This window comes from Penicillium griseofulvum (genome assembly GCF_001561935.1).
Source record: "Penicillium griseofulvum strain PG3 chromosome Unknown contig_12, whole genome shotgun sequence".
Lineage (NCBI taxonomy): Eukaryota > Fungi > Ascomycota > Eurotiomycetes > Eurotiales > Aspergillaceae > Penicillium > Penicillium griseofulvum.
The window spans coordinates 768,576-792,790 of NW_024467435.1; the positions used below are offsets into that span (position 1 = coordinate 768,576).

Below are 24,215 nucleotides of genomic sequence, written 5' to 3' on the forward strand. Positions count from 1 at the left end.
AATCAAAAAGAACAGCAAGAAGTCACTGGGATAGACGCCTCAGGCACCCAGGCCAACATATAAATTACAAAATGCCTATGTTAGGTGCCCAGGTGTTGACTCTATATGATGGAGAATATAAGATATGCTACAATCAAGACTAGAGACCACTTAAAAATGCTCATTAATTTCACTAGGTAAACATCTAACAGCAGTTAGGTGATCTTTCACTCAGCGAGAGTGACTGAGATACTAGATCCTTCACAGTATCATGAAATGAATGATACTTATATCCCAATTCCTTTGCAGCAGTTTGACCATCCAATCCACAGCTCTCATCAATGACTTGATCTTCTTGTGTGACTTTGTTTTTTAGATCAGGGAACTCACTGGCTATGATCTTTGCGGCCAAGCCATAGAAAAATCGCTCTGGGGACGAAGGAACATATCGTTTGCCACCCACGTCTTCTCGAAGTAGTGACTCAACATGTGCAATGGCAAGGTCACGAACATCAATCCAAAAGGGAACTCGTGCAACAGGCAGAGGATTTTCTCCATTGGCAATCTTCCACAACATCGCATTCGACTCATTTAGTTTATCCACCTGAGCAACGGGATGCACCACCGGTCCAAATGTCATAGGAGGACATAGCGCGACAATATCAAATGTCGGGCTGTGTTCCTCTACATATTTCCAGGCTTCCAACTCAGCGAATTTCTTCGACCCCCGATATGCAATTATAGCATTCGTAGCTGGATCCACGGACTCCTCATAGGTGAGAGGATTCCAATCCGCACCGGTGTAGGTAAAATATGGAGGGCTTTTGCGATTGGTATCAAGGACAGAAGCGAAGGAAGAAGTAATGACGATGCGTCGAATGTTTGCATTCTTGCTGGCCGCTCCGAGGACTGCTTGTACACCATTTATTGCGGGACGGATAAGCTCACGTTCATTGTTCGTTGTATTGTATGTGAAGGGCTGTGCGAACAAGTTTCTCAGTGACTGAACACGGAGGAGATCAATGATACCATGACTTACACTGGCCGTATGGATCACTCCGTCTACTCCTTCAGTAGCTTCCATTAGACCCCCAGGCCTTTCGAAGTCGTCGATTTGAACAAACTCTAGTCTCCCTGAATGCTGTGGACGAGCCTTGATCATGGCATCACCTTTCTCCAGTGAACGTGTTGCACCGCGCACTCGCATACCACGAGCGAGCAGCACGTCGACGATGTGGGCACCGATGAAGCCAGTCGCACCCGTGACAAGAATGAAATTCATCATCTTTTTCTATTGAAGCAAAGAACTGAGACCAAGAGTGTAGAAATAAATAGACCACAGGTGTATATATTGCCTGTCTCACTGCCCAATGATCATCAACGGGGGGAAGCGGCAGCTCCACTAGACAAAATCCCCGCAAGTCGGCTTTCTTTGCGAGATCGTGTTGGATGTTGGGGGTGCAATATATCATCATCCTATCTCGGGGGTTATATGGATGATTGGGAGTAGAAATAGTGGGAATAAAAGCACTGTTTCTTTTTCCATTCTTCCCGTGTTTTCATTAAGTCTTTTTCAGGCCTTCTCTTTGATATTTCTAGATTTATTCCATCATGAGTGCTGATTTCCCTGTCCATGTACAGGATGTCACGATCACTTCGTTCAGAGTCATTGACCTCCGATTCCCTACAAGTCTAGATGGTGTAGGGTCGGATGCTATGCATGTTGGCACCAACGGCTCACATCCTTACATCCAGCTGAAAACAAATAAAGGAACTCTGATTGGAGAGGGCATTGTAAGTTCGAAATTTACTTGTCGCTGGAATTCGGGTACTGAGAACTGTCATCATAGGCATTTAGCAATGGCCGAGGCAGTGAGCTGATCTGTATGGCTCTCGACATATTCGCCCGACGGGTCGTGGGTAAAACCATGCATGAACTAACTCGCGACATGGGGAAGACATGGAGGTACATGGTGTCCGACTCACAGTACCGCTGGATCGGCCCTGAAAAGAGTGTCACTCATTTAGCTGTTGCTGGAGTATTGAATGCTGTTTGGGACCTCTGGGGGAAGATCCTGCGCAAACCGGTCTGGAAAATCGTCTGTGACATGGATCCGGAAGAGGTCGTGAGATGTATTGATTTTCGATACATCACGGATGTTATCACACCCGAAGAAAGCATTGGGATGCTCAAGAAAACGCAAAAGGACAAGGAGGCTCGCTTGCAAGAGGCTCTCGAAAACCGAGCGGTTCCAGCATACACCACGTCTCCTGGGTGGTTAGCCTTCTCTGGAGACCGGATGCGTGAAGTACTCCAAGAAACCATTGCGGCAGGATATACTACGTTCAAGTTCAAAGTTGGTACCAATGTTGAAGCTGATCGGGAACGTTTGGCTGCAGTGAGAGAGGTTCTGGGATATGATCAAGGACACCAAATCATGATCGATGCCAATCAAGTGTGGAGCGTTCCTCAAGCAATCGAATACATGAAACAGCTGGTGGAATTCAAACCAGTGTTTATTGAAGAACCAACCAATCCGGACGATGTTTTGGGACATGCGACTATTCGCAAGGCGCTCAAACCATATGGTGTTGGCGTCGCAACAGGCGAGGCAGCACAGAATCGCGTCACTTTCAAGCAACTCTTGCAGGCGGAGGCGACCGATGTTTGCCAAATCGATGCTGTGCGACTTGGCAGCGTCAATGAATGTCTTGTGAGTGCAACTTGCCTTATTCTTTCACGGCTATTCTTTCTAACTCATGCAAGGCCGTTATGCTCATGGCGTTGAAATTCAATGTCCCATGTGTACCTCATAATGGTGCCATGGGCCTCACGGAATTGACATCTCACTTGAGCACAATCGATTACATCGCTATCAGCGGACGCAAATCAATGCTCGAGAATGCAGACAGCCACCGTGAAAATCTACGCTATCCTTCCAAGATTGAGAATGCACACTATGTCACACCACTCGATCCAGGATATTCCACTGGCTATACTGAAACAGCCTTGGAGAAGTATACGTATCCATCAGGGAGCTTCTGGGAGAGTGATATTGGACTTGAAATCATTGCTCAGCCCACTGGGGGCGAGCTGTAAATAGACGAAATGTCCAGTGCATCGATTGTGTCAACTCGATGAATTACTGCGGGCCCATTGCATAAGCTGTCAATTCACGTGTCGGCAATTCATACGGGTGAAAAGTCTTTGCTTTTTCTGAACGTCTTCAAGTATAGTTATAACAGCTTCAAGACTGGAAAAAGCCCACGGTCGAATATTATTCAAAGCCAGGTTTTGTAGTGCGTCAATATCGGTCACCAAATGCTGCAAAGCGGGATTGAGTGAAGCAAGCGTTAGAATCACAATGGCACCCAGTGATCTGTAGAATTTATGTCGTCAGTATTCTTCAAACTCTCTCTCTAGTCCATGGCACATACGATAACGAGAATGTCCACGTATACTGGCTCGGATGTTTCAGGATCCGAGTCGTGCTGTGGATGTAACATCGGCAGCTCTCGATGCAAATCCCAGCCTTCTCCACAATATCATGGGATATGCAGGTTACATCGTGGGTAACAAGGAAGAGAACGAATGGCCTGTATATGATATGACGGGCGGCGAAATACCTAATCCGTAGTATTGCCTGGCGATCATTCGACTCCTGCATGGAAGCTTTAATATTGGGACGAAAGATGTCTGGTATCGAAGAATGCCACAACTCGAGTTGTGAATGTAGCTCATCGCAAACCGCACTTATGGATGATATATCATCCATGGAAAATTCCTCCGGTGTGGTCAATGTGATGGACGATAGAGTCAAAGCGTGTTTCTTGCTCGGATAGAGGGAATTATGCACGCGATTTAGTAATCTTCGAATGGATATCTCCGCGAGGTAGCAAGTCGATTGCATCATCTCAAGATTAGTACACTCCGGGAGACTGATTTCGTCGGTCAGTTGTTGCAAACCACTTCGTGGGAGTTCCAGCTCGGCGAGTCGATCGCATTCGATCAAAAAGCAAGACCAAAATAGACGGATCAAGCTCTCACGCCACCAAGGTTCTTTCTGTTGACTGTCAATTCTGCGTTATCGTTAGAATTATTGTATCTTAGGAGCTGTCGGAAACCTTACCCCGAAAGTTTGAACTGAATTATCGTCGTGGCAGAGTAGATGAGTCGCCAACTTTGAAGGGGGCGGACGATATATGCAAAGTACACGCTAGCAAGAACGAGCGCCTGTGGTAGCATGAGACTACATGAGAATGACCATGCTGACTGGGTGAGGAGGGTTGGCATGGCGTGGTGCATGTACTGCATGCCCGGGGGTGAATGAAGAAATGTATGAGCATCAGGTGGTGAAGCAGCGACGGCACCAAGTGCTAGGACAACCATGCATAAAGCCGATGCAGTACTTGAATCGGCTCCGGTATCCAAAAATCGACTAAAGGTATCCTCAAACTCGCCCGGGTCTAATATGGGATGATTCTGATGTGCCGACGCGAAGAAGATAGATACCAAATCAGTAGCAAGATCGCGTTCAATTTCAATTGACCGTTTTGGTACTGGCCATGCCTCAAATGATAGCTCCGGGGGCAGGTGGGCTCGTGATTCTAACATGAAAAACAAATCGGTCGGATACTCCCCGATGAGGGATTTCACTGGGGGTAAGCTCAGGAGGTAACTAGAGGATGTTTTGTGCTTGACCGGGATTGTCAATGGGGGTAGTGTTGGCATACTTGGTTGTATGTCTAATCCGGAGAATGACCAGGGCGAGGGCATGGTAGCATTCGGAAGCTCTCTTGCAGGAGCAGATGTGTGGCTTGATGGCGAGACCTCGGGGACAGTATATGCACCGATATGGGATTTAGTGATGTCTGAGATCTGATGTGACTGGGCCTTGAGCATTGCCTCGATGTCACGTAAGCGGCCGAGGATTTCTCGAGTACCACCGGAGGTGTCAATCCTATCCTTGTAAGACGACGTTCGCCCATGAATAGTAAACTGACACAAACCTCTGGGAGGGTAAATCATCATAGTGACATTCCACCTCTAGCTCTCTACAGTGAGAACATGATGGCTTTTGAGCATCACATCGTCGTTTCCTGCTTTTCACTTAGCAATGACGTGAGACATCGGACAGGTCACCTACCGACTACGACAAAAAGTACAAGCCAGGGCTGCTCGTTTTCTATTGAAACTCATGTTTCATGTATATTGTTGAATATTGATGCATGACAGAATAAGTTATTGTGAGATTTAAGGGAGGTCGGGAAGCTCCATGGAGACCTCGACAGGGGATGGGGAAGCTGACTCATCACCTGTTCTGTCCACTCCCCGAGGACCTGTAGGTATACGAATTGATGTGTGTTATATATTTGTTAGACAGTTACATGTATATACTTTTAAAATGATTCAACTCTCTCTCTCTCTCTCTCCGGTAATAAAACAAGATGTACTTATACGTCTCATAACTCCGTCATCGCATTTAAGCTCAAAGGTCACGGGAATATATATATTTAGATCTTGTCCAACAATATAATGTGAACTTCAACTCTCTCCATCTTCGAATATCTTGCCTTTCCCATGACTCCAAAAATCTCATCTCTTTTCGGCTACAAACCCGATGGCCCCGGAGCAAAGGAAGAATCTACCAAAGGTCTTCCAGCTCCCTGGTACCATTCGCCAGAGATGTATGAGTTGGAGAGAAGGGCCATTTTCTCCAAGAAATGGATTTTAATTACTCACAACTTGCGGTTCGAAAAACCGGGAGACTTCTATCGGTTCGAGATGGCTGGATTTTCATTTGTGCTTTGTCTTGACAGGGAGGGTAACTTGAACGGCTTCCACAACATATGCCGGCATCGTGCATTTCCCCTTATCTCCCAAGATGAGGGTAATACCCCGATCCTTTCTTGCAAGTATCACGGATGGTCATATGGACTCAATGGAAAATTGGCCAAAGCGCCCAAATTTGACGTGCCAGGATTCAAGAAAGAGGAGCAAAGCCTATTCCCAGTTCATATTCATGTTGACGCGATAGGTTTTATTTGGGTCAATCTCGACTTCTCCCCAACACCGATCCCATGGGACGAAGATTTCAAAGGTGTCGATAAACAAGAAAGGTTCGAACAATTTGATTTCACCCGGTATAAATTTGACCATACCTGGCATATGGAGGGGAATTACAATTGGAAAACCTTGGCCGACAACTACAATGAATGTTATCATTGCACTGTCGCCCACCCGGACGTGGCAAAACTCGCCGATCTGTCATACTACTACACAGTCTCAAAACCTGGACATATCCAACATTTCTCCCGTCCAAAGAAAGACAAAGTGAAAGACGATATCAATAATGCCAGCACGTATTATTTTCCAAATGCTTGCATGACGGTCTCGTGAGTTCCCCTTCATATTGCAATGCAGTGAACACTAATGCCTTGCACTGAAGACCGCACTTTTTCTATCTGATGCGATGCGTTCCAACGTCAGCGAAGACTTGCTCTATGGAATATGAGGTTTATCGACACAAGGAAGCCTCCGATGAAGCCTTTAACTACATTGACTCATTTTTCAAGCGAGTTTTAAAAGAAGACAAACACCTTTGCAATGCAGTTCAAAAGAATATAGATGCTGGGGTATTTGTCAATGGACAACTTCACCCAAGCCTCGAGAGCGCTCCGTTGTTCTTCCAAAACACCGTGAGAAGCCTGCTCAGGAAGCACCGAGAAGAGGAAAAACGCGAGAAAAAGGAACTCTGGCCAGCTCGCCAAAGCTCCATGGGCTCAGCCACTGCGGAGGATATTGAGTTTTGCGCGGAACTAGCATGTAATGGGCTATCGAGTAATCTTGAATGGTAGTTGAGGGGAGTTGAGGTGTTCCCAATGTGATTTGATGATGTTGTAGTAGCATGTGTTCGAGTAACTCCAAACCTGCCGTTGGTATCTTGGACTACTTCTTCTCCAAATCATTTTCCAAAATGAACATTGAGATATACTCCGAGCGGTTGTGAATTACGTGGTCATTCGGACCCTTCAAGTGAGATTCATCCATGGATGGACTTATATTTTATGAGAGCTCATATAGGAATCATTCCTAACAGATGTCCAACCTTTTATATACTGATTCTGTCTTATCTGGGCTGCAGGAATGCAGTAAGCATCTAAATAGTTTACGATGGACAGGTACTAACCTTGAAAAAAGAATTATACGTGTTGTGCAATTGAGAATCACAAATGAGTCAGTCGGTGATTAGAAGAAGGCAGCATATGATGTGTGCTGTTGTTGATGGGAGAGATTAGGAAAATTGATGGTGCAGCATGGAGGCAGGACTTTGTGTGAGAGTACTCAGGAGTTTAGTATTTCAAACACGGAACAAGACGACCAAAGTTGGAGAGAATCTAGGCAGCAATCTCCGTCAAAATGAAATCTATATAGTATAAAGTATAGTAGGTTGTAATCTATTGAACAAGTTTCTCATGCGCGGGTTCATCCCCGATCTCCATCATCTTCCTTTCCAATAACTTCGTCATTTCATTCACGGCTTCCGCATACTTCGGATCCGCATAACAATTGAACAACTCGAGCGGGTCTTCCTGGCAGTCAAACAACTCCCATTCACGACAATCCTCGCCTCCTGCCCGGGCTCCGTCAACGAGCAAGTCATCATTGTACCAGTAAATCAACTTGTATCGATGATTGCGTACCCCGTAGTGCGCATACGCTTCATGCTCAGCATCATTATGCATCCAGTATCTATGATACGCCAACTGATCCCAATCAGCGGGGCAATTGCCTTGCAAAATTGAGCGGAACGTCCGGCCCTGCATGTAGGTCGGCGTGGTGATGCCGGCAAAATCCAAAAATGTGGGCGCGAAATCCACATTGCAGACAATGTCACTGCAGACACTGCCGGGCTTGATTTCTTTGGGATAACGAATCATCAACGGCATTTGGAAACTCTCTTCGTAAATGAACCGTTTGTCAAACCATCCATGCTCACCAAGGAAGAAGCCTTGATCCGATGTATAGATAACAATGGTGTTATCAGCCAACTCCGGATCCGAATCGAGCAGGTCAAAGATTCGGCCGACGTTGTCATCAACGCTCTGAACGGTACGGAGATACCGTTGCATGTAACGCTGGAACTTGAACTCAGCCAGTTCCTTTTTGGATTCAAAGCGGAAGACGGTGCCATCTTCATTGTCAATGAGCCACATCAGTCGAACTTCCTCGTCCGTGGGAGGCGATGGAACCTTCCGCATGCCACCAGCCATCTTCTCACCAACCTTTCTGCGATCACCATCGGGCTGCGCAAGACCAAGGTCCTTGTAGGAAAGGTCTTCCGAAACTCGCATTTTTGCGATTGCGGCAGCCTGTGCCCGATTTTTATAGTCATCCGAGAAGGTGTCAGGTAGCTGGATGGGATCTTGATACAAATCCTTGTGCTTCTCCTGGTATTCCCAGCTCCGATGCGGTGCCTTGTGGTGGCACATCACGAAGAATGGTTTGGACTGGTCTCGCCGTTTGATGAAATCGAGGGTCATATCTGTAATGATGTCCGTAGCGTATCCTTCCATGACTTGTGTACCATTGGGACCAATGAACTCGGGGTCATGATATTCGCCTTGGCCCGGGAGGATGGACCAAAAATCAAATCCTGTGGGCTCATGCAACTTTCCCTCCCCAAGGTGCCACTTGCCGATCATAGCAGTTTGGTAACCACCCCCTCGGAGTTGTTTCGCGACGTTCGGAGTGTGCCGTTGGATTTTCGAATCGAGGGACATCACACCATTGACATGGTTGTGAGTTCCCGTCAAAATGGCTGCTCGTGATGGCGTGCAGATACTGTTGGTGACATAACAGTGATCGAAGCGCATCCCCTCGTTGGCGATCCGGTCGAGGTTCGGTGTTTGGTTGATCCCAGCTCCATAGCATGATATGGCCTTCGAGGCGTGGTCGTCGGCCATAATGAAGATGATGTTGGGTCTCGTGGACCCTGCATTAGCGGCCATGGTGGGCATTCGTTATCAGCAGATGTAAGATGTAAACAAGACAATGAAGTGAGAGACTCGAATGGGTAGTGAAAGACGAAATTGTCACGAATTCGCTCGCAATCTTTGAAATAAGAACCTGGGCATTGTGTCTTATTAGCCAAGGATTGTGCCTTCAAACGACACAATCCCCTCAAGAGGGTTCAATATTCAATGCTACATGACAAGATGTAAGGGTTTCCCCCGGACAAGACGGTAGTCGGAGCTTTCTTGGACGGATGTCGGTCAATCTATCCCAATTTGAATTAGTCACCCCCACCTGTCAACGACCTCGGACCTCCCGAGGTCCCCCTGTCCACTTAAAATGAAATTGATACTATCAGAATGTTACTGAACCTCAAGTATGGGGACTTTGGTCGCTTCATTTATCTATAAACTTCCACAATGCCGACTGCCGATCCTATGATACTACCTTATTTGTCTGTTTTCAGATCGCCAAATCCTCGAGCGAAACAGGTCTGTCAGCAGTGCCGAGCTCGGAAGGTATTCCCTCCTGTATTCAGAATAAAGAAATGATGAATTACTGACGCATGAATTAGGTCGGCTGCGATGGCAGACTTTCTACTTGCCGTAACTGCGAGCGCCTAGGCTTTCAGTGTTCCTTTACCCAGAGTGAATCACTTCTAGTGGCTGGTGCACGATCCAGTCCAAGCACCGACGAAAGACCCGAGAGGCTACGTGGGCGGAGTTCTTGTTCACAATGTCGAATGCGGAAGGTCCGCTGTTCCAATACCCACCCGCAATGTGCGAACTGCATCAAATATAACAGACTTTGTTCATATCCTGCACCGATGGTGGCCCAGCGACGTGACAGACATTCTGGGGGACATGGGGCACATGGGGAATATGATCTACCTGGTGCTCCACCCCCGGAATCACGACCTCCCGATCCTGCCTTTCCGGTACATGATACAATATCAGTTGGGGCTGGCTCACTGCCGCCCGATCAAAGCAAAGAAATGGCGCAGGGAGATCCCCCACATGGTGAAGCGACAGAACTGATCCAAAACTTCTTCGAGCATATTTACCCAGTTCCTTCTTATGCATTTTTGCATCCTTCCACGACTTTGAAAAAATACAACGAAGGCACATTGGAGCGACCGCTCGTTCTTGCCCTTTGTGCCTTGACCTCTTTGCACGTGCCTGCACATAACGTGGCCGTCGACCGGGAGAAGAGTGCTGCATGGGTGACGAACGCGGAGGAGATCATTTGGAAACGCTTGGAAAATCCATCAATGGCTCGTTTGCAAGCTCTGTTGCTGACGATCAGTTATCGAATGACAACAGGGAGCTACGAAAAGGCCTTCATGTTGACTGCTATAGCTGCCCGCGCGGCCTCTGCCATGGGTCTCAATCATGAACAAACCCACTTGGACCCGATTTTGGAAGAGACCAGGCGCCGCACCGTATGGTGTTTCAAGTTGCTGGAGTCATATTTTTCGATCGGGCTGACCGAATTTGAAGTCTGCCCCTTTGAATGCATTTACTTACACCCTCCATCATTGGAAGACTCTTTTGGTTTGCTATGTCCGCCCGGCTCTGAAGATTTTGCCATTCACGCGTTGAGAGATCAGAATGAACTGGGGTCACTGAATATGTGTATTCGGTTGGCCTCTATTCGCCGGGACATTATGAAGTTGACGCGGGAACTTGCTGTTTGTAGCGAGCCTTACTTGCATCTCCAAGACGTGACTGGAGGTCTTGGGGAGATCCTCTGTGAGCTCAAAGCTGAAATGCCAAACCATGCGGAAATCTCGACTACGGGGTTGAAAAATATGATTGAAAGTTCCTGGTTGCCCCGTCACATTATGATGTTTACCTTATGGCATGGATGCTATTTTGACCTGTATCGCATTTTCCTTCCTGGATACCCTGAAGCTCCGCCATCTATAGTTCTGAGCACCATCGACGCCCAGTTCGTTCGGACGGCGACCAGAGCCTGTGTTGAACATGCACTGGCAGTGGTCAATTTGTTTTGCGACTTGAACCAGACATGTACCAAGCCACGGCTGCTTGAATTTGCTACTGGGGTGTGCGTTTATCACGCCATTCGATTAATTTTGTTTATTGCTCATTCGTCAACTGAGCCAGATCTTCTTAGTCTTGAATTCGCAGTAAGTCGAGCGGAGTTATGCCTGGCAGCCATCAAGCGGTTCTTCCATGGGCTAGCCTTGTCACAACCAATCCTTGATGATATTGCCCAATTGATTGAAACATTCTCATCTGGCACTTCCGCTACAGAGAGTCTTTCAGTATTTCACAAAGTTAATCATGGTCGGAAGTCTGACACCCGGATTTTATCTGCTGCTCGACCTCGGCAACACTTGGCTGTCCACAGTGTCTTGCAACAAGCCCAATTCCTCACAGAGGAATCTCTCTCATAATAAATTTGACTATGTTACATTAGTATTAGATAATAATTTGATATGTCCACATGTGTATCTCCATCCAATGTATCTACAACTTTGTACCTGTAGACATCCATACATGTTGGATAGAATCCATAAGATAATATTCTATAAACCAATTCCCGGGAATCTTCCAAGGTTGGAAGGTTTTCAAGGGTACCAAGGTTTTCCGATCGGGGGCTAATGCAAGTTGAACTTTAACCTTGATACCCTGTGAACCATAGTTCGGTAGTCGGTCGGCATTACTACATTGGGATATCCCCAATTTCCCCGAGCTCATTTTTTATTTTTTTTATTTTTTATTTTTTTTTAAGATTTTAGAATTTCATATCTTGAGATCAAGCGGGCAGATAACAATTTAACTGGAGATTATGGGGAAATATAGAAAGCCAAAAGTTTCACTGTTACAATCACTTCGGTTACATGTACATAGATTTGTGTGTACACCGCCCATAACCAGATAACATCTTGACCTTCTAAGGCTTTTGCAATAATAAATATTTATGACGCCATCTCGTGTTAATCTCTAGGCCTTCTTCTTAGGGGAGTCATGTGCAGTGTAACATCAAATTGATAACACTCTATATGATCTAGAGCCCGATACATAAATGTAGAGATCTCCCGCCCCTCCCCCTGAAAATGGAAAAGAAAAAAAAAGGAATGCTATCGAGTCTTTCTTTTTAACAACCCAATATATCCTGAACTCGACCTATACACAATTTCCTTCTCGCCATGACAGTCAAGGAGAGCCCTACCATTGGGACGGCCTCTGAGACCATGAAGGAACCTGCGACCCAGTCTGAGGGTTTTGACCACACTGCCGAAGCCTCGCCTCGTACAATCTACTCCAAAGTCAGCGGTTGGTATGCCACGCCTCTCTTTCAGCTAATTTTGGTCGCTCTCATCTGCTTTCTTTGCCCTGGCATGTTCAATGCCTTGAGCGGCATGGGAGGAGGTGGAATGACTGATGCGACTCTGGTGGACAAAATGGTAATATGTTCACATTCTCTGTTTTGGTTGCATGGTACTAACTCTGTGGATTACATAGAACACTGCTCTATATGTTACCTCCGCATTTACCAGTTTCTTTTCTGGTACGATCGTGAACCGACTTGGTGTGCGGCTCACACTTGCCTGTGGAGGTATCGGTTATTGTATATATGTGGCCAGCTTACTCGCCTCATTACACAAACACGTCCCCGGTTTCAATATCTTTGCCGGGTTCTTGCTCGGTGTGTGCTCAAGCCTGCTATGGACTGCTCAAGGCACCATTATGGTCTCATACCCATTAGAGCACCAAAAGGGACGCTTCTTCACTTTGTTCTGGTCCATCTTTAACGTTGGATCGTGCGTTGGCAGTCTGGTAGGTCTTTGGATATCCTCTCTCTTACACTTGCGTATCTGTGCACTTCCGAACGAAACTGTGATCATCTACTAACTCCTGACGGGTGGCAGATTGTCCTTGCCAACAGTATCAACGAGAGAAAAAACGTCAATGTGCCAGACAGCACTTACATTGTTTTTGTCGTTCTGACATTCCTGGGCTCTGTTATTGGGCTTTTCATGGCTGATGCAAAAAAGGTGGTCCGGTCGGATGGGTCGAGAGTCATTCTGATGAAGAACCCGAGTTGGAAGTCTGAACTCGTCGGCCTCTGGACAACTCTCCGTAGTGAGCCATCTGTCCTGTTGCTTTTCCCTATGTTCTGGTCATCCAATTGGTTTATTTCCTATCAGACCAACTCTGTCAACAGCGCTTACTTCAACACCCGCACCAAGGCGTTGAACACCTTCCTTTACTACATTGCTCACATCCTCGGAGCTTGCTTTATCAGCACCTTGGACTTGAACTACTTCCGCCGCACTATCCGTGCTAGGGGAATGCTGGTCATTCTCTTCGCCCTGACGATGATTATCCATGGTGGCGGTTACGTATTCCAGAAACAGTACACTCGTCCGCCTGGCGGCGTGAAACCATCAATCAATACGGACTGGACGGATTCCAACTATGGTGGACCAATGTTTTTGTACTTTTCCTATGGCTTCTATGACGTTGTCTGGCAGGGTGCAGTATACTGGTACGTGATCTCCCTCTTCCTTCATATCAATGCATCAAACCCTTGGGATCTGACCAGGGAAACCAATTCATTTAGGTACATTGGGACAATCAGCAACTCTGGTCGTAAGAGTGCCAACTATGTCGGCTTCTATAAAGGTATCCAGTCTGCCGGTGCTGGTGTGATGTGGGCTTGGGACTCAACGCACCCGGCGTATATGGCCGAATTTGCTAGCAACTGGGGCCTTTTGGCCGGCTCCGTGATTTGTGCTGCGCCTATGATCTGGCTCAAAATCAAGGATCATGTTGCCGTTGAAGAGGATTTGGTGGGCACAGATGAGAAGCTTGAGGATGTGAAGCCTGTTGATACAGAAATGCGCGAACGTGTAGCTTGACACTGAGGTACAATGATGGTAGAAGCGATCAGAAGGGGACGTCGAATTCTGATTCTGGCTAGGTAAAATAGATGATCTTTCAAGAAGACGCCAACCAGGAAGACCCCTAAGGCTTGCCTTTGTACTGGTTATCTACGAGTGGAAAGGGGACATCTGTACATCTGTAGTTACATAGGAACACGAACATATAATACATTTATGCTAATACAAAATGACTACTATCCGTAGCCTCCTTTACCGTTGTGCTCCATATCATTTCTGCTAGACCTCCCAGGAGGAGTTATACTGGATATACAGATACTGAACTGAACTGATTGGTGATGATGATTTCATTAACCCGATGTAGCTCGCTATTACATAAATGCTGCTATGCTGGGATAGCGTCCCAGAGCCTGCTCTTCAACGACAAATTGATGGTGCACTCCCAGTGTGAGCTCACCCTATAGACAGGACTCGGTCTCCCGAGGTCCTACAACCTGAATTGTAAGACCACAAACCGGCCGGCATGACGCAAATTAGACAAAAAAAAGATTGTATGGAAAAGCAATTCCCGCAGTCCCAGCGGGCACAGAGTGTCCTCTTCCCTCTTCAATGTACCTTCAACTTCTTCCTCACTGCCTTATTCCACTTCCTTACTTCGCTTCCCTCTCCCCCCTTGTCCTGCACTGGCGTCCCCGAGTCAACCGAGTCCCTACATCACTAGGACCGCCAGATTTGTATCATCCTGGTAGGTCGTACACGAATATGTTCGGGTTGCGACGCCATGCTTCGTCGTCCTTGTCGTCAGTAATGGCCGATCTCTATGTGTTTTGTTGAGGGGAGGTGATATCGGCGGACCTAGCGCTATATTACTAGGTCGTGTGTAGGCTACGGCATATCCGATCCAACGGATATCAGGTCGATCCTTATATCCGTAATTTGCGGATATTGGATATGAGCTGATATCTACATCCGTAGTACAGTCCTAGACGAACAATACCAAGAAGTGGACATGTTGCCAACTTGAAAGTCTACATATGTTGATGACAATTGTTTTTTTTTTTTTTTTTTTCTTTGAGAGTAGACCAGACCCAGACCCAGACCTATACGCTTCGGACGAACCGTCGTCTCATCTCCTTACGGAGTAAACCGAAAGCTAGGGTGGTGGTCACCCAGGTTGTTCCTCTCCTCCTCGGGCAGATCCAAGATATGGTCACACTCACCAGCAGCTCTCTTCTTGTTCTCGCGGCGCATGAGGAAGAACATGGCCGTGGCAGAAATAGTACCAAACCACATCAAGGCCAGTGAGACGCTGTAGCCTGTCACGTAGGGACGGCCGGTGTAGACCTGGCCATTGGGGCCGGGTACGGGGCTCTCGCTGATGAGGAAGATGTTGGCGCCGATGATACCAGCGACGTTGCCGACCATGACTTGGATGGAGGCGCCGAAGGCTCGTTTCCAGCGGCCGGACAGGTTGTTCTGCAGCCAGCCAAGGCACATGGGGGTGATCATATAGGCACCTCCGAAGATGGGGAAGACGGCTCCGAACTTGTATTCGCGCGACTTGCCGACTTGGTTGAGCAGCATCGAGTAGCCGACGGTGGTCATGAGGGCACCAGCAATGATGAAACCGAAGCGATGCTTGAGCCGGTCAGAGGCCCATGCGCCGATGATCATCATCCCGGCGGCGAAGACGTAGATAGGGATGGTCCGGACCTGGGCTTGCTGGGCCTTCCAGCCGAACTCGTTGAGGATGGTGGGCAGGAAGAAGGTGCCAGACAGACCAGCCACGCTGACCCCCATGTAGAGGAGGCCCGCGAGCCAGATCTTGTAGTCGCCAAGGGCGCGCTTGGCCGATGGCTTATTAAGGGTATCCATGCGGCAGACGTCGGCGACGTCGAGTGCCATGCGCTGGCGTAGCAGGGCCTTCTCCTCGGCATTGAGGTACTTGGTTTGCTCAGGCCAGTCAATGACCAGGAAGCTGAAGGGGATGGCCAGGCCAGAGGTAAGGGCGCCCTCGATGATGAAGATCCAGCGCCACGCGGCTAAACCATGGGTCCCAGCCATGCCAGCAATGGCGTACGCCAGAAGGCCACCAAAGGCGCCAGCCACAACCGTGCTGCAGAAGAAGAAGGACACGCGCTTTTGGTACTCGTGGCGCTTGTAGTAAAGCGACGTGACGTAGATGATGCCAGGGAGTACGCCGGCCTCGAAAATACCTAGGAGGAATCGGAGGCCAACGAGGGCGCCATATGAGTGAACAAAGCCCATGCACATGTTGATGATGCCCCAGCAGAACATGAGGCTCGTCAGGTACAGGGAAGGGCGGAACTTGCTGATGACCATGTTGGAGGGGATTTCAAAGAGGATGTATGAAATGTAGTATACCTGCGCATCAAAGTTAGCCGTGACTTTGGTCGCACTCAGTTTTGCTTCTTTTCTCGCGAAACTTACAAAGAGGGCGATATTGAAGCGGGTGCCCTCAAGCATGTCGAGCTCAGCGGCCATGCCCTGGATGCGAGCATTGCTGATGTTAATGCGGTCCAAGAAGGACATCATGTAGATCACAAAGAAGACAGGCCAGATGCCAAGATCAAGCTTCAGCAGCAGCTTGCGCTCCGCCTTGGGGTCAATTGGCTCAGTGTTCGTGGCCGGCAAACTGCCCGTCTCTGGCGTATCCGGGACGTAGGGCTCGTCCATCTCCTTGGGCTCCTTCTCTTCAACCGTCGATGGCATGATGGATTGTGGAGTGCCACTGGCAAACTCAAGTCAAACTTGGGAAGGACAAGAAAGGGGCCGGAGGAACAAAGATTTGCATAGTAAAAGAGGCTAAGATCAGTTCTGACATGAGGGGGCTACAACTATAGCGGTGATCAGCGAGGAGAAGGCAAAAAAAAAAAAAAAAACAAAAAAACAAAAAAGACAACAGAGGAACAACGGCACCAGGCTTGCCAAGTAGTGCGGTAGTTTGAAGGAAGAAAATAAATCGCGTCTCGCCTGTCAGACTAAATCGAGCTCCCCGTGCGGCCGCATGAATTAGCCACGCACAAGATTCCCAGGTTCTACAAGCCAGGGGCAGCGTGTGGTACCAGGACGGAGTCGTACTCGCCCAGTCTTTCCTACTTCCATTTTATATCTCCCCCATAGTATAAGATGAAGCACGGAGGCCGTACCGAGCACTCTTTCAAGTCGGATTTTGCGGTGTCGTTTCGTGCCGTCCAGTCCCCTTTTACCCTATGTGATTGGACATTCCATTCGGATCACGTCGCTGCCTTACCAACTAGTGCGTCATAGAGAATACTCCTGACAATACTGGAACGATATATCAGTATGAATAAATTAACCAAAGAGAAGTGTTGATAAAAGGACTTGACGTTCCCCGTTTCGACCAAATCGACACTTTTACCCCACTCTGATCTTGTCACAAATAATTGAGGGTCCCTCAGGTCTTAGTCTTGTAAGGTGTCAGCCGGAATTACCCTTTACCCGTACACTCCTTCAGTAGTATTCATTTCTTGCTTACAGGAACTAGACCTTGCCAACTCCCATAGGAGTAAAAAGATTTTGGTCCCATATCCTGGACCAATCATTCCCATAGGACTAGCTAAATTTTGATCCTATTACCATAGTGGTCCCATCCATAGGAGTGATAGGACTCCCATGTGGTCCTATGGCATACATATTTTTGCCAAGCATTTCCTATCTTAGCTACACAAAAATGCCAACTAAGCAGATAAAATACTATGTTGAACGAGAACGTGCTGAAGATGACTTGATATCAAGGGCCTACTGCACGCGGTACGGAGCATAAAGTAAAATGAGTGTGTATTGGAAAGAGCGTGAAACGCTCGCTATTTAACCCCTAAATGCTGACAAATCTGTCCAGCGAGTAGTAAAATGAGTAATATAGGTGGTTTCTATAAGTAAGAAGTGAAGACAACTAAAGGAGTGTACAGGTAAAGGGTAATTCTGGCTAACACCCCCCCCTAGGAGCTACCAGATAGTTCTCCGATTATAGGCGGTAAGTGCTAGTAGATTATAGTAGACTTCGGCACAACCCATTCTAGCCCGGACCCAACCCAACCCAACCTAAAATGGGTTTTAGGTCCATTGGTTCGACCTAACGATGGGTTTTGGGTAGACCTTATAACTACCCGTGAGCGGCCCTCTGAGGGCCGCCTATAGACCCGCACTTTTGCGGGCGGAGGGCAGGCGATACTAGACCTTGCCAACTCCCATGGGACTAGAAAAATTTTGGTCCCATTACCATAGTGGTCCCATGGGACTCCTATGGGACTAATAGGACTCCCATATAGTCCCATCATATGCATATTTTTGCTAAGCATGTCTTATTTTAGCTGCATAAAACTGCTGATGTATTATACTATATTTACTATATCTTAGCTTCTATTAGGTATATCTATATAAAAATTAATGCATATATAGAGAAGGTACTAATTAATATATATACTAGACAATCCCTAACTTATACCGCGATTAGGGTTGATTAGTCTTTTACTTACTGATTATAACCGGTTCCCTATTCCTAAATACCTAGGGATCCTAGAGTATTAGGTACTGTATGTGATCTGCTGATAGATAAGTTGATTGGCTCTTGGTGGTCTATCTGTGTACCCAGTGGGGTACTAATTGATTGGTGACGGGTAGGTCTGTAACACTAGGGACGGGCTTGGGACCAAAACTTGTTTATCGGTGATCATCTACGGCGACGAAGATATGTCTTATGTAGCATTCGGAAGATCCATTCCTAAACCCTCAAAGTTGCCTGCAGATCATGCCTTAGAAATATTTGAAGAGGTTCGGGGTCCTGTGGTATGATGGACAATCGGAGCGCTGCGCACGAAAATCTTTCTCTCAGCGCTTGACTGGCCCTTTGGTTTTTAAATCAGCAACTGGTGATTCGAGGGAAACACGTATGTTGTGGTACGTATTATAGCCGACGGAAATGTGTATTTGGTCAATTCTAGACTTGAGATTGATCGTGGGGTACTAGATCGAAAAACCAAGCCCCTAGTGTTACCTTATGCACCAAGCTTGTAATAGACTGATTTGATCACAGGGGACATGTGTGAAACATACCTAAGTAAAATATCATTGAATGTAATTTCTGACTAATGACATGTTACATTGGTGTTCCAAGGTTGCCCCTACCGGGGTATGTAAAGATATACAGTCATCAGGTGTACAGTGGCATTTCATGAGTATTTGCACCCCAATACTTCTACCGTTGACCGCCCTAGCTATACCGCCTTTCCATTACTATTGGTATAGACCCCACCTGTGTAACAGGATTAGATGTGATTGGATGCAAAATTCTTATGGCAGAAAACAGAAGTACCGGGGTGCAAATACTCATGAAGTATGACTCAGTATGAACTGTTAACTGGGTAAGATACAGTGAGTGCGGGAGGGGATCAATGTAATGTCTCTATATGCCAAGACTACTCCTTACAGAATTAAGAGGGTCCTAGGGGGACCCTAGACTATAGGCAAGTTCTTCGTCAAAGCCGACGTGGCGATCAGGTGATGTACCCCGCACGAATTGCTCACCAGTTACCTGAGTGTATGCCAGCCTTGGAAGGATTTGTGTCCCTTTTGTCCGGACCTTTATCCGTCACACTGTATTAGTTTCTCCGGGGTTGTGGATGAGAATTCTTTACTGGCATGACACTCATAGGTCGTCATATGAGTTCCAAATATTTAAGTGATATATAAGTCTACTAGAGGAACATACTGTCCACTTGTTTTGGCCTTCGGTCATCTTCATTGCATAACTCAACGAATATGTTCGGATCTGACCTCGCTTCCAACTTAGTCCTATTTGCCTATGGGTTTGTGTTCTATAAGTTCACAATTATCATCTATCGACTATGGCTACACCCACTGAGCAACTTCCCAGGGCCCCGACTTGCAGCAGTTAGTAGCTTGTATAGCTTCTACTTCAATGTCGTGCAAGGCGGTTTATTCATATGGGAGATCCAAAGAATGCATCGCCAGTACGGTAAGAGCCCTATATTCTCACCTAATAAACCAAAAAAAGAGAGGAATGATTATTCAGACACCGCATTAGGTCCTATTGTACGTATTACACCGCACGAAGTGCACATCAGCGATCCTGATTTCTACCCAACAATATATGCCGGTTATCGGGATAAAGACCCCTCCCACTTCGCTCGTCTGTCTTTGACAACATCTTCGCTTGCGACTATTGAACATCATCTCCATGCTTCACGTCGGCGACCAATTTTGAATTATTTCTCTAAACAATCGATTGAAAAAATGGAACCAGTTATCACGTCAAAAGCCAAGAAGCTCTCCACCAGGTTGCATGAGGCCCATGCCTCTGGCTCAATTGTGCCTTTGGATGCTGCATTTTATGCACTAACTGCTGACATTATCTCGGAATATTGTTACGGACTCCGCGTTAACTACTTGGACGATAAATTTTTCAACAATGATTTGCACAAAGCTACTAAGTCCCTTTCTAAACTGTCTCATATCATGCATTTCATTCCTTGCGATTGTCTTATTAAATTTATTCCCGACTGGGTGCTTAGTTCGATATCCCCATCGGTGAAAGCAGTGCTTGATGCAAAGGAATCGATACGCGCAAAGTCGAAAAGCATACTTTGTAACCAAAAGACACAAAATCTTGATAAAAGAACAATCTTTTATGCCCTGAATGACCCCGGGTTACCTCCACAACAAAGATCACTTGAACACCTGGTCGATCAAGGCTCCCAGCTGATGGGTGCTGGTGTTGAGACGACTGGCTCAACGCTAAAGTTTATCATGTTCCATTTGCTACACAACAAGAGCCTACTCCTGGCATTGCGAAACGAGTTGATGGAGAAATCGCAATTGACTCGTTGGTTGGATCTTGAAAAGTTACCCTATCTGGTTTGATTTTGCACCACGCTAGCCTTAAATCCCTGAGACTAATATCTTATCAACAGACAGGAGTTATCAATGAGGGCCTTCGATTATTTGCCCATCACTTTGGGCGATTAACCCGAAGTGCTCCATTCGAGACACTATACTACAAACACTGGGTGATCCCAGCAGGCGTAAGATGTTCTACATTCTCACAATATGAAGCTTTCCTGAATATCTATAATAACGACCGTCTTTCCGATACAGACCTTGTTAAGCGCTTCTCATTATTATATGCACATGGACCCGCAAGTCTTCTCAAACCCGCATAAGTTCTCTCCAGAACGTTGGTTCGACTTAAGAGAGAACCAAGGGCAACAAAACAGTCGCTTTGTGCCCTTTGGAAAGGGAACTAGACGATGCGCTGGACAAAAGTAAGATTGGATGACCTACCGAGACAAGAACTAAGAGCTGACGCCTGTACTATGAAGCCTTGCTCTAGCTGAACTATATATTGTGGTTGCTGAAGTAGTGCGCAGCTTTGACTTTGAGTTATTTGAAACCAGCCCTGATGACATATTGCATTATAGGGAATACCAAATTGGTTTCCCCCAAAAGGAGAACAATGGACTTAGAGTAAAAGTTACTCAGGTCTTTAAATAGATTGCTAGAATGGGGGACTGGCGCTTATCTGGATGATTCACGGGACTTTGGGACTGCCTTCAGTCCGTTCCACATATTGTGACGTTTCTTTCCTTTGAGTTGCTCTACGTTGACTTCCTTTAGCTTCCTAATTGTCTTCTCCGATCTCTTATTGCATATATGAACCATGTTATACCATGCAAGATAATTTAAGTATCGACGAGCCATATGTTACATAATTGCACTTGTCTAAAGATGCGAGACATGAGTGCTAAAATGACAAATTGAATTGTGCATAGATGATATCCATTCTTTTCATATTCATCGCTGGTGCTCCTAATTATTTTCATAATGACGTGCTGCAAAAACGGGCTACTAAACATAAGCGGGCTATTGATCTATCATATGAAGAAAAAAGGCTTCTCGCCCCCTCTTGTTGTAGTAATCCAGAGGTATTGATTGTTGGTTTATTTTTTCAGAGGGATACATGAGCCTATATATACAACAATGAGCCAAGTTGATTCGGAAATCAATTTGGTCGTCCGTATGGATACCTCCGAGTTGACTTCGACGGTGCGGCTTGGTTTTTGATCTGCACCAGCTTCTATCACGACAGAATGCATTATCCCAATTGGGAAACCTAGGCCCATGCCGGATGCCGAAATCCCTGAATACACCGCCCTTTGGATTAATGGCTCATACTGTACTCTAGTACGGAGTACTCTCGACTATCTAAGCATTCCTGCTGCAAGAAAAGATAGGCCATGTCACAATTTAACTGACGGGTCATTACCAGGTATACTTTGGGCAATTAGAATAGGGGTGAAACATTGTTTAATATCATCGTAGGCTAGCGTAAGTGGAATGATCGGTGAAATGATCTAAGGAGCCCCCTGTGTTGGTCTATGCTTTAGCAACCAAAGAACAGCGGTGGACCTGGAGGAGGATAGATAGAACAGGAAAATTTCCAATCCACCATTAATTTAGGCGGTACGTATGTAGCCATACGGAGCCTAGTGACATTAAGCATTTCTCAAAGGACGAAGTGGCTTGGTGGACATATAACGAGACTGCATATGATGATAACGAGACTGCATATGATGATTTACCAACAGATCGTATGTAGCGCTTTATGAACTGACCCATGGTTCTTGTCACGACTGATCTATGTACGCTGCACTCATGCCAACAACTTGAGGAACTGATATTCTCAAGCTACGACGAGCAATGGGTAATCGGTATCATAACGTGATCATTTATCATGCTGGTAGACTCACAAAGCACTACTAACTAGCGAAGAGGATATCCTAAAGAATTACCGATAGGGTACTTTGTTTCTAATGTCTAGAGCATAAAAGTTGGGTATTTCCAGATTTTTATCTTGGTTAACAGCCATAGCGAATGGTTAGGTCAAATGCCTTCGCATTTTATACCGGCGCGGGCGACAAATGGAGATCATGCCGCGGCGCAGCAAGCGCTTTTTGGGTTGATTTTGTACTCGCCTTCCGTTCATATAGGGTGGTTAGGTAAGGAGCGCGTATCATAGGGTTAAAGTTAATAAGAATGAGGATATAGTGATACGGCGATCCTTCTAGAGAGTCAGAGTATATGCTTCGTTACAAATAGCCCGATTAAGACTGGTGGACAAGTAGGGACATAGTAGGGCTAGTAGCTCCAAGTCAGCATCTTCGGAAGGCTATAAGCAAACACCACAAGAGTCGAAATACTCTATGCCCCTTTCGCCAATTGCACAGCTATGTTCCCGCGATTTTGTTCGAAGTCGCAAAGAGTGTTGATAGTGTACACCATCTGCTGGTTACTTAGGGTTATCAATAATCTGGACATAAGTCGCTCTGGCTAGATGGTAGCTGTGGTGTTTGGCAAAACGTCCGTGTCTGTGAGATAAGAGTCCGCACTGGAATAGGTTTATCAACGGAGAGCATTCGTAATTACTTGCCGTGTTAGTGGCTTCTGACTAGATTGGAAAAGCTGAGTGGGTGATCATACTTGTTGAGAAATATCTCCGACTGATGCTGGCTAGCCTCGATAGCTTCACAGATTCGATAGACACTGTTTGCGGACATATTGGATCGGCCACGTATTCTATACCAGAATATGTTCTGTTGAGTTTTGATCTTGATAGTTCGATTCAGAAAATAGGATATAGGTATATACGTTCTGATACGGAAACAGTTGAATTATCAGGTCTCGATGGATACGTTAAGGCAACTACTTCTTGCTAGTGCATTTAAAGCCCCGCCTAACTTCTTGGGCAGCGTTCTTCGGGCTTGCTCCTCGACAATCTTGCGTGTGATAGAGATAAATCTTGACGTGATGGATACAGGAAGTTCTCCAGCAGTGAGAGCCACCAGCCCGTCTATAACACGCTGATCTAAAACCCGGTCGACAGTCACCCCGGCCGCTTCCCCATCGAGATAGACTACTGGAGGATCTATATCTACCGAGAGACACACAGGCGTATTAACTAGTCAATTACCTTACGCCCTTTGGAGGCATTAAGATAGTAAATGAGGGTAGGGATCGAGCGCGGCCGCTCTTCAGGAAGGAAATCTCCAAATCGGGCCAAGGACTAGAGGTTGACTAGGACGGTAAGCATATGTTCGGATGACAATATAATGTCTGCAACTCGGTCTAGCTTATACAGTGGTAGATCACCGCTATCGTAGGGAGCAATATGATTATATAAGCTGTTCTCTTCACTGAGGGCGTTAATTTATAGCGCTTCCTCGACAAGATTGATTGGTTAGAAAAGAGGAAGGTCATTGGGCGAAGTATAGCGACGTAGGTTTTTGA

General features: G+C 46.5%; 8 protein-coding genes across 8 annotated transcripts; 4 read left to right on the forward strand and 4 right to left on the reverse strand.

Moving 5' to 3' along the window:
* Positions 1-184: 184 nt before the first annotated feature.
* PGRI_091370 (SDR family oxidoreductase) lies at positions 185-1,264 on the reverse strand (the record flags this gene model as incomplete). Its single annotated transcript, XM_040796850.1, has 1 exon — positions 185-1,264. The coding sequence occupies one exon, from the start codon at positions 1,262-1,264 to the stop codon at positions 185-187; it is 1,080 nt and encodes a 359-aa protein (XP_040650280.1).
* A 326-nt stretch (positions 1,265-1,590) lies between these two features.
* PGRI_091380 (uncharacterized protein) lies at positions 1,591-3,079 on the forward strand (the record flags this gene model as incomplete). Its single annotated transcript, XM_040796851.1, has 3 exons — positions 1,591-1,773; positions 1,830-2,693; positions 2,747-3,079. 3 exons carry the CDS (start codon positions 1,591-1,593, stop codon positions 3,077-3,079), a joined length of 1,380 nt encoding a protein of 459 aa, XP_040650281.1.
* Positions 3,080-3,148: 69 nt separating this feature from the next.
* Positions 3,149-4,882, reverse strand: PGRI_091390 (fungal specific transcription factor domain-containing protein; the record flags this gene model as incomplete). Its single annotated transcript, XM_040796852.1, has 3 exons — positions 3,149-3,359; positions 3,418-4,059; positions 4,110-4,882. The coding sequence occupies 3 exons, from the start codon at positions 4,880-4,882 to the stop codon at positions 3,149-3,151; spliced, it is 1,626 nt and encodes a 541-aa protein (XP_040650282.1).
* Positions 4,883-5,560: 678 nt separating this feature from the next.
* On the forward strand, positions 5,561-6,837 carry PGRI_091400 (iron-sulfur cluster-binding protein, rieske family domain protein; the record flags this gene model as incomplete). Its single annotated transcript, XM_040796853.1, has 2 exons — positions 5,561-6,375; positions 6,429-6,837. The coding sequence occupies 2 exons, from the start codon at positions 5,561-5,563 to the stop codon at positions 6,835-6,837; spliced, it is 1,224 nt and encodes a 407-aa protein (XP_040650283.1).
* A 600-nt stretch (positions 6,838-7,437) lies between these two features.
* PGRI_091410 (sulfatase family protein) lies at positions 7,438-9,000 on the reverse strand (the record flags this gene model as incomplete). Its single annotated transcript, XM_040796854.1, has 1 exon — positions 7,438-9,000. The coding sequence occupies one exon, from the start codon at positions 8,998-9,000 to the stop codon at positions 7,438-7,440; it is 1,563 nt and encodes a 520-aa protein (XP_040650284.1).
* Positions 9,001-9,821: 821 nt separating this feature from the next.
* Positions 9,822-11,414, forward strand: PGRI_091420 (fungal specific transcription factor domain-containing protein; the record flags this gene model as incomplete). Its single annotated transcript, XM_040796855.1, has 1 exon — positions 9,822-11,414. One exon carries the CDS (start codon positions 9,822-9,824, stop codon positions 11,412-11,414), a length of 1,593 nt encoding a protein of 530 aa, XP_040650285.1.
* Positions 11,415-12,170: 756 nt separating this feature from the next.
* PGRI_091430 (Major facilitator superfamily domain, general substrate transporter) lies at positions 12,171-13,886 on the forward strand (the record flags this gene model as incomplete). The annotated part of the gene is made up of 3 exons (XM_040796856.1): positions 12,171-12,428; positions 12,487-12,801; positions 12,894-13,886. 3 exons carry the CDS (start codon positions 12,171-12,173, stop codon positions 13,884-13,886), a joined length of 1,566 nt encoding a protein of 521 aa, XP_040650286.1.
* A 1,116-nt stretch (positions 13,887-15,002) lies between these two features.
* PGRI_091440 (Major facilitator superfamily domain, general substrate transporter) lies at positions 15,003-16,601 on the reverse strand (the record flags this gene model as incomplete). The annotated part of the gene is made up of 1 exon (XM_040796857.1): positions 15,003-16,601. One exon carries the CDS (start codon positions 16,599-16,601, stop codon positions 15,003-15,005), a length of 1,599 nt encoding a protein of 532 aa, XP_040650287.1.
* Positions 16,602-24,215: the final 7,614 nt, after the last annotated feature.